This window comes from Bidens hawaiensis, unplaced genomic scaffold (assembly GCF_021521415.1).
Source record: "Bidens hawaiensis isolate Kalapana, Puna unplaced genomic scaffold, B.hawaiensis_p1.1 tig00001461_1, whole genome shotgun sequence".
NCBI classification, from domain to species: domain Eukaryota; kingdom Viridiplantae; phylum Streptophyta; class Magnoliopsida; order Asterales; family Asteraceae; genus Bidens; species Bidens hawaiensis.
Window position 1 is genome coordinate 3,072,498 of NW_027491082.1, and position 9,905 is coordinate 3,082,402.

The 9,905-nt window shown below is 37.9% G+C and overlaps 2 protein-coding genes across 2 annotated transcripts; both read right to left on the reverse strand.

Annotated features, from left to right (window-relative positions):
- Positions 1-2,649: 2,649 nt before the first annotated feature.
- LOC143578913 (ATP-dependent zinc metalloprotease FTSH 12, chloroplastic-like) lies at positions 2,650-4,383 on the reverse strand (the record flags this gene model as incomplete). The annotated part of the gene is made up of 9 exons (XM_077062364.1): positions 2,650-2,849; positions 2,945-3,025; positions 3,118-3,225; positions 3,311-3,385; positions 3,469-3,588; positions 3,673-3,849; positions 3,940-4,056; positions 4,146-4,265; positions 4,342-4,383. Coding segments are annotated over 9 exons (918 nt in total), but the record flags the coding sequence as incomplete, so codon positions are not given.
- A 2,663-nt stretch (positions 4,384-7,046) lies between these two features.
- On the reverse strand, positions 7,047-9,336 carry LOC143577878 (putative ADP-ribosylation factor GTPase-activating protein AGD6). The gene is made up of 4 exons (XM_077061605.1): positions 8,951-9,336; positions 8,405-8,856; positions 7,827-7,916; positions 7,047-7,757 (listed from the first exon to the last, which is right to left on the reverse strand). Exons 1-4 carry the CDS (start codon positions 9,297-9,299, stop codon positions 7,257-7,259), a joined length of 1,392 nt encoding a protein of 463 aa, XP_076917720.1. The 5' UTR covers positions 9,300-9,336; the 3' UTR covers positions 7,047-7,256.
- Positions 9,337-9,905: the final 569 nt, after the last annotated feature.

Here is a 9,905-nt window from a genome sequence, read left to right on the forward strand (position 1 = left end):
CGAAAATTCCCCGTCTAAGTTTAGATCAAAAATGTCAATTTTCAAAGTTAAATGGGTTAAATTGAAAATTCTGAGTTTCCAGACCCATCGCGCTACGCGATGGATAATTATAATCCCATCATGCTACGCGGTGGAAGTTCAACAAGATCGAGGAAATGGTGGTGTCACGCTACGCGATGGCCAAACTAAATGGACCATCGCGATACGTGATGCCCACGTTAAGTAACCGGGTACACGTGGCACGATTTTAGAAATTGCGGCTTCGCGATGCGCGACGACCAAAGAAAACCCCATCGCGTATCGTGATGGGCGCACGAACTTGCCAATAAAAAGGCATGGCAAAGTCGTCACGTTAGTATGAAACATTTAAGGCTTTTGGTTGTAGTGCTTACGTTCGGGTGTATGATTTTGAATAATATAAGATAGATCCAAAATCCAAAAAGTGTACTTTGACAGGATACAGAGCAGATATTATATAGTGTACGCAAGAACGTTACTTTTTAGTCGTATAAAATATTTTGTAAGGAAACAATTCATACCTTGTGGTGGTGGCAGCTGTGGTGGTGGTGGCAATGGTGGAGGGGGTGAACCCAGTCGTGGTAGTGGTGGAGGCGGTGAGCCCGGTGGTGGAGGGGGTGAACCAGGTCGTGGTAGTGGTGGAGGCGGTGAACGCGGTGGTGGAGGGGGTGAACCCGGTCGTGGTAGTGGTGGGGGCGGTGATGGTAGTGTTGGAGGGGATGAGCGCGTTGGTGGTAATGATTGTGGCACCTGGTGATAAACTATGGTTCCAGTATTACTACTACTTAAATGCATGAAATTAAAATATAATAACCATAATAGCAGTTTTTCTGCAAAGATGGGCATTGGGTTCCTGTTAATGAGTTGAGGACAGAAAGGAGGAGATGGAAAGAAGTATGAAGAGTTGGATCATACATAAATGGATCTAATTCTCTATTGACTTAGCCATGCATACAAACAAACTAAAACAGAGAAAGGTGTGGCCCGTCTCATTTGTCTCCACAACTTTCCAATTGTTTAATTAGACAGCATGGGGTCGGATCACCTACAAACAGGTTTTATCATGCAAAACATACGAGTTACAGGGGAAAAAAGGAGCCATGCCTATTCCTAGTCGCTTTGTTATGCTGCAACAAAATATAAGTAGAGTAATAATAAGGGATTACGCTACGTGTAAAGTGTAGCATAATTATTATTACTTTACTTATTTTTTGTTGTAGCATAATAATTACTAACAAAATATAGTAAGCTAATATGAATTATGCTGTGTGCAGAATGTAACATAATTATTATTACCATACACGCATTTAAGTTGTAGCATAATTATGAAAAATGTCATCGAAAAAATATTTTTCTTTTCGTGTTAGTTGCACAAAGAAATCTTGCTTTTAGGTTATCTCGGCATGAGAGAATGTTGATCACGCATAAATTTTATCAGAAGGGAAATCTTACTTTTAAGTTATCTCAGCATGAGAGAATGTTGACTCACACATAAATTTTATCAAAAGAGAAATTTAAATAAGCACATTTGACGTGATACATATAACAGTTGAACCTAATTGTAGAGTGTGGATCGCACACAAGTAGGCATTTTACAACTTTGGTAACTTGATAACATTTTATATTTGTTTTGTTTGTAACATATAATTTACATGGTTTCTAATAAACAAACCAAAGAAAGGTACCCAACAAATAGATAATTACGAAATTTTTTACAAAGTTGAAAGAAAAGTTAAGGGCAAATTGTTTCCTAACCGTGCTTTCACTTCAAAATTGAAGGGAATGAGCTGAGGTCTGGAACTAAACTCTAAGGGGGTGTTTGGTACAGAGAATGGAATTATAGAGAAATGGAATAGAGAAATGGAATTGCAGAGAAAGGGAATTGGTCAGGAGAATGAGAATTGACTGTTCTGTTTGGTAGTACAGAGATTTCAGTAGAGAAATATAGCTGAGAATCATTTCTCTTGTTTGGTACATAGAAAATAAACAGAGAATTATATCAACTTTATCATTAGCACAAGTATTTTTTTCATAACAAATATTTATTAAAAAATAAAAAACAGTCAGATGAGAGTGGTGGTGATATTACTTGAACAATAGGTACGTTTACTATGTGCCATGAAGCAGTCAAGTATCTGAAGAAAGGAGGACCTGGAAGAAGCTCAGATGAGAGTGGTGGAATAATATTGAATATCAGTGCTACTCTGCATTACACAGATGGTTGGTACCAAATTCATGTAGCTGCTGCTAAGGTTATACAAAAAGATTCTAAATTTAAGTAAACATTATGTTTATATACATTCATGTATGTATGTTTCTTTAATGTGTAATATTATAGGCTGCAGTAGATGCTATTACAAGGAATCTGGCATTGGAATGGGGTACTGATTATGACATACGAGTCAACGGGATTACGCCTGGGCCGATAAATGACACTGCTGGCATGAGAAAACTCGAGTCAGATGAAATAAAAGCCGAGACCAGGGCGAAAAGAGGAAGTGTAAACGCTTTCTAGAATTGTGGAAAAACGTTCTCGAGCTGCACCCACCGGGGTACCTTCTAGCAAACTCTAGCCTACCGGAAATCTGATTAATATGCATATTTGGTGATAACAACTTTTGGTATTGATGTAATTTTCTTGAAAACATTTGTGATCATTCTAGCTGTTTATCAGTCAAAAATACAATAAATATAAGAAAACAAAAAATAGAAAAGCATGTTCCTTTGGTGATACAAATTTGACTTTTTGTTGGTCAACATCTATGAAGAGGTGCAGGGTAAACATCGAGTGGTTGGTATCTCAAACGGTCATTGTGAGGTATCGGTCCTTCCTGTAAAAACAAACAAACCAAACCCGTCAACTACATTTCACAAACTACTGAATTGATATTATTAATATTTTAACTTAAAAATATATAACACGTACGTCATCTGGATTTATTTGGAAGGGCTTAACGAAATCTTCAAACATCTGTGGGGATAATCCGCTTATCTTATCTTTAACTTCCTGAAATCATCCAATCAAACTTTAAAATGTAAACATGACCTAATTTCAACTAATCTGTTAATGATATGTAAAATGTAACATGTAAAACTTACCAGCCCGGTAATTCTTGAGTTCTTTAGTAGTTCATTTGTAATCAAATCCAGTATGTGCCTATTATCCATCAGTCCCTTCATTGCAAGCTCTTCAGTCTCTTCGATATACTGGAACCCACATCAGAATAACATTAGGTAACAAATATAAGTCGAGTATATTAACGAATTATATTAAATAAAAAGTTATGCGTACTCTTGTCAATTCACGAGTGAAGAGCTCTGAAACTTCTACTGTCATATCAGCAGGAATTACATGCGGGTCATCCCACTGAAATATAATTCCAAAGCAGATGAATTAATCAACGATAAGAATGGATTAAAGGCGATGATAAATAATTAAATATTATATACCCTATATTTTATAAGTTCTCCATCAGTACTATCTGCTCTATTGGCCAATCCGACTCGGTGTGTCAATGTTGCATACGCTAATCTTGCATTTCTAGGGCTTATCACCATTTCTCGAGCAATCTAACAGATAATAATCAATCACATGTTAAAACCAATGTGATTATTAATTTGAAAGCAAAATAAAACAAGTGAAAACATATACACCTTTGTAATCTTTTCTAGATCATCAGCTCCACCATCCGTTATATCATCACCATAAACAACACGTTCGGCACATCGTCCACCATGTGCAACCACCATTTGCATCATCATGTACCCAAATGTTGTGTAACCTTGGTCCACCATATCTTCTCTAGGGTAAAAAACAGATATTGCAGTTTCCTGCTCAAATATGTTAGATATTAACAAACATAAAAATATAAAATTTAAACGAACACTTTAAAAGTCAAAATTCCGATATTATAACCATACCTTACCACCGGGTAATAACTGAGAAAACGCGTGCCAATCGTATCGAGGAAATAAATGTGCTAACAAAATATGACCGGCTTCATGTACTGCCAACAGCCTCTTCTTTTCAATAGATACCTTTCACGTTTTAACAACATGATTAATGACTATACTACCCTTACAAAGATGTAAGATTCTCAAATGTCAAGAGGGCAAAAAGGGCATACTCTTTCTTCACATTTTTGTTGCTCTTCCTCTGTCAAAAGCACACCCATTCCCTCAAGCAACTGCTTATCTAACACATCAACAATATCTTGCTGGTATATTTTTGTATGTCCTTTTCTCACCTTCATAAATTTTATCATTTAACCAATTAATTCATATGAACAATATTAAGTAAATTATATAAAAAGTAACACTTACAGCCATTATTCCAGCTTCATTGACAAGATTTCTTATATCTGTCTATTATCTGTCTATTAATAAACGGAGCTCGAACCGCCACGAATATCCTTTGACACGAAACAACCGTCACCAACAGATAAATTGCCAACGCACCTACTCTTGTGGGATCCCAATTATTAACATCCTGCAAAAAGACAACATATTTCCCAAATGTGGGTAACCCCGAACACCAATAAACTCATTTAAGCACAATGTTATAAATACCCCGACTAGGCGCCGATTAATCCCCATTTGTCCAAAATCGGTCAAAATTGAAAATTTTACACAAATTTAAATATATATTCCAATCTGATCAATCTTGACTAATATCTATTAATCCTGATTAATCACTAGTCCCTATCCCACCGCCCGACTAGCGCCTAGCGATTTCTACAACACTGTTTAAGCACAATTTAGGATTACAACTACCTTCCAACGCTCCCATTCATTCCAATTCTTGAATTCAGCTTGAGACTTCAATACAGAATCTTGAAACTCACCCATAAACCCATAAACCTTAGAACTTGCATCTTTCAAATCAACCCCAGTTTCTTTCTTCAACGAATCCCCTAAATAATTAACCAAACCCTCTGAATTGTTGAACATGGCCGCTAGCCACCATGAGGGTTTAACAAACAGCAAACAAGACCCACAGCCGTCAGTCACGGGGCTTTACATCAGAAACCCTAACCAGGCCACCACACCACCGTCACCTAGGGTTCAGAAATTGAACCCGACAACAGTAGGCAAACAGGGGCGACAAACGACCATCACATCGCACATAGAGGGAGAGAAAAAGAGCATTTCTGATTATGATTAAGGTTTTGTGGGAAAGCGGTGGGTACACACAGATGGAAGAAAAACCAACTTGATACAGCAAGCACAGACAAACTACACAGAACTCAACATCTCAAAACCCAATTCGTACGATTAATAATAATAAAGTGAAAAGGAAGCTGATATATATAGATTGAATGCTTATGGATCTGTTAATCGGAAATTTGAACCATACCTTGTTTTGGGTTGCGGTGCTCTGAAGGAGGAAGCTGGTGATAGAAGTGAAAAGGAAGAGAATGGAAGTGAGAAATGAAACCCTAGAGAAATGATTTCTCCGCTTTTTTTTAGAGAAAAGAAATCAGGGAAATGGAAATGGTTTATTTCCATTTCTCACCTCTTTCTTTCGTAAACAAACAAGAGAATTGTTTCCATTTCCATTTCTCACCCCCCAATTCTCTGTACCAAACACCCCCTAAAGGCTTCCCTAATTGTTAAGAATTCCTTGGACCTTGTTTAGGCTTATCAGATTAGGTTGCTGGAAAAGGCTGGGACGATAGGCTTTGATTGATGAGTTTTAAAGGGGGGTGAGCTAGAAAAATAAAGGGGTGAGCTAGACCTTGATAAAAAATAACCAGTTTTGTCAAATCCAGGAGAGAAAAATAGCCATATATCCGGTTAGGACTGTTCAAAGGGTAAGACCCTACCCTTTTACCTAATACCCTACCTGGACCCTTTACCCTGTTAGGAAGAAATGTGGACCCGAGACCCTACCCTCTAAACAATAAAAGGGTCGGGTATAAATAAGGGTTTCAAAGATCCAACCCTTTACCCTTTAAATTGGTAATCGCAGCTCATTTTCTGCATTTGCTAGTTGCATATCTCATATATAACTTTAATATATGAATCCTAGAACAATTATACTTTCATTTAATAGCACTATTAACTCTAACTTCGAAAGTTTATCAACCATTTGAACCGATGCAAATAATATTCACATTCACAAATTATATGTAGAGAGCAATTCGGTGATTTTCATATATATATATATATATATATATATATATATATATATATATATATGTTTCCAGTCAGTAGTATGGCCTTTTATTTTTTTTTTCTTAGTAATTGGAAAATTTATGATGAATTATATATAAAATACAAACCTCTCCTACATTTCAAATTAATCGCGGATTTGATGTATATCTCTCTATAATCTAGTAAACGGGTCAAGGGTTTGAAAAAGGGTCGGACCCTTGAAACCCTTTTACCCTTTTAAGGTGAAATTTAAATACCCTTTACCCGACCCATATTATATATTTGGGTCTAATTAAGAGTTTTAAGAGTCGGGTAAAACAGTTTCAAGGGTTTGACCCTTATCTTGCTCACCCCTATATCCAGATTTGTTTTAAGTTAACAAACCGAAGTTATCAAAGAAAAATAAAATTAGTAAAAAAATAAATGGTTTAAAAGCGAATGTTGACAACAATTTTACAGAAAAAAGTACCTTCACCTATAACCGAAACCAATCAGCTATAACAATCTAAAAACTAAAACATCGATTGCAGGTCCTGTTTGACCCATTTCCAAACCGATTTGACTAAATGTTCCGATTTGACTCATTTAAGATAATTCACAACCTAAATTACTAACTCTACTAACAATCTAACAATAACTACTCGAGATAGGACAGAATGAGAAGTTTGAGCTCGCATTTGCACACAGTTTGTTCCCAGGGGCATTAATTGCAGGAATCATTTAGCATGAAGACCAAACTTAATCAAAACTAAACAGGTTCCTTATTAGCACCATATAATTACAATATTGCATCTTCTGCTAATGGTTCATAATCTTAATCTAGCTAAAGAAGACCACATGTCTTACCAAATTTTACTCCAATGATAAAGATCTACACTAGAAGAATGATTTATATCAAAAGTAAAATCACAATAGAAGTTTCAAGAAAACAAATTCTTACAAGAAGAGTCTAAATTGCAACCGAAAAACAATTACTTAAGTTCCCCTGTAGTTGGGCAATTAGCCCACATTGTTGACAATTGTACACAATATAAACTTTTACATAACAATGAAAATTTTCAAGGGTGAAAAATATGCTAACCTTAAAGAAAGCCTGCCCCAGACCAGTTCCCATCCGATTTGCCAGCATGGTTTGCGGTTTTACCATCCGACTTGTAACTGTCATACGGATCATCTTTAACATCATCCCAACCCGCCCAGTCATCACCACCCTTACTGGCTGCAGTCGCTGATGTGGACGAACTTTTATTATACCCATCATTATCCCAATCATCCCAAGAACTGAAATTTCTGCCTGATGAACTAACAGAACCACCACCGTTCAAGCCAGATGCAGGGGCAGAATTGGAAATCCCATTAGAACGCCCGAACTCCTGATAAGACCCATTACCCTGTGTCTCATTTCTCTGCCAGCTGTCACTGTTCCATGTAGGGTTATCTTTTGAAAGCTCTTCAACCTTTTGTGAAGCAAATGCCATTACACCTTTCATGAGTCCCCAAGTTTTGTGTCCAATTTCTGTTGTTTTTGCTGTGACAACATTAACAGTCTCGTTCACCTTGTAATCATAGCCACCATCTCTGACCTGTAAAGACAGTTGTGTATAAGTGAACCAGTTGTAAAAGCTTTATTGTGATTAAGTAAATTAGAAGACCTTTGTCGTGAGTTCCTTTGTGCCAGCTTGGACGACACTAGCGGCTGACTGTGCAGCAGATGCAGCAACAAAAGATAGCTTACCAAGTCCCTGCATAAGCACATTCAACAGATCAGTAATCAATCAAACATAAGTGTTCCCTAATATAATTCATATAATAAACTTATCAGCAAGTAAACAATAGACTAGGTTTAAACGAATCAAGCCAAGCCCGAGCTCGACTCACTTTGACTTATGAGTGCTCAAGCTCGGCATGTGAGTCATTTTTTAAGCTAGGGCTCAGCTCGTTTATTATTTATTAATTACCTTACGTACATATAATTATATTTGAAGAAAAACCTTGAACAAGCCAAAGCTTGGAACAAGCTCGTGTAGTAACTTAAACAAAACTAGACTTGGCACAAACTCGTATAGCAACTAAAACAAGCCAAAACTCGAGGCTTGTTAAGGCTCGACGAGCCTGACTGAGCTTCCAATACTCGAACTCGGGTTAGATAACTAAACAAGCTTTATCTAAGGCTCGGGCTCGAGCCCAAAGTGTAAGCATTATAATTCAGTGTTTGTAAACAGTACCGTACCTGAGTAACAGTAGGAAGAACATCTCCTTGCGCATCCTGCCGCGGCACCTGATTCGGAGACGATCCAAATCCAACATACTTCCCTCCCTGCGACGGCGGCAATCCTTCCGGTCTCGATTCATTCTCCGCCATCTTCCTAGCAAAAAACCCCTCTTTCCCGGCCGCAAACGCCTCCAACTGCGCACGCGTATATATATCCTCTGTAGATCTAGACCTAGCCGGCGGCATCCCACCGCTCCCGCCACCATTCCTAAAATCCCCAGCACTCTGATTCCTCCTAATATTATTATCCTGAGATCCAAATCCCCTCTCATCAAATCCACTATCTCCCCAATCACTATCCCATCCTCCCGTACTCCCACCCCTTCCCCCACTCCCCGTTGTCGGCTTCTTACTCCCTCCAGTTTTAACTGAACTCTCCTTCATAACAGACGGATCCTGCCATGCCTTACCTATAATATCATAAATTACAGTACATAAATTAACAAATCAATCGGGCAGTGGACTCGATTCTAAAACCCTAGATAAAATAATTTACAATACTACCTTCCGCCAACGATTGGATCCGATCTCTATACACCGAAGCAGCGTTGGTATTATACTTGGACACAATATCGGTCTCCTTCGGGATCCCGTACTTGGACAAAAACTTATTAAGGCTTTCGTTACCGCCGGACTCCATTTTCCGAAGCTGGATCTCGGACCAGGAGTCCATTGTGACAGATCGGACGAAGGAGATGTGGACACCGAGGCCGCGGTGCTTGCCGGAGCACTCAAGGCACATGAAGATGCCGTAGGAAACGGAGGCCCACTGAGGGTTTTTTTGGGAGCAGTCAACGCAGATTTTGTTGCCGGGTTGAGATTGGAGGTCTCGGAGCCGCCGTGATGCCGCCATAACGGAGATCTGGGATTGGGATTGGGATTGGGATTGGGATTGGGATTGGGATTGGGATGGGCGGCATATCTGGTGGAGAATAGAATCAGATAGCCGATATGTGAGGGGTGAAGTGGATGGATGGATGTGTACTGATGATTATTATTATTACTGGTTTAGGTGAAAATTTTAATTTTGTTAGTCCAAAAAATTCAAAATATATACATGACGAAAACACATGATAGATAAATTTCCATAGTATTTAAGTTTGAACACATGTACTACATTGGGTTTAAATTAAAAGTTACGCATACAATTGAAAGAAATATAAACAGGTCAACCGAACTTTAATCTTTCATAAATTTTCAAATAATAATTAAAAAAAAACAGTGTCTACATAATATTTCAAATTGTACAAAGAAAATATCTAAGAGTTCAACCCAAGTTGGTCCTCCATGACTGATCCAAGTTTAAAAAATGCAACCCATCTCGACATGTTATCCACAACCTATGTTTTAACTTTTAACATTAGCCAATCTTATTCAATCCACTTGTTTCACCACTTTAAAAGACTGTTAACCATGTGTGATCATGTTTATGACATTATTCTTTGTGAACCGATCTTGC

What these genes read in the sequence shown, in the direction of transcription:
- LOC143577878 (XM_077061605.1), bottom strand. Translation starts at nt 9,299, where the DNA reads ATGGCGGCATCACGGCGGCTCCGAGACCTCCAATCTCAACCCGGCAAC. An exon ending in GATCCAATCGTTGGCGGAAG is followed by an intron (nt 8,857 to 8,950) that starts GTAGTATTGTAA and finishes ATGATATTATAG; the next exon opens with GTAAGGCATGGCAGGATCCG. An exon ending in TTCTTCCTACTGTTACTCAG is followed by an intron (nt 7,917 to 8,404) that starts GTACGGTACTGT and finishes GTGCTTATGCAG; the next exon opens with GGACTTGGTAAGCTATCTTT.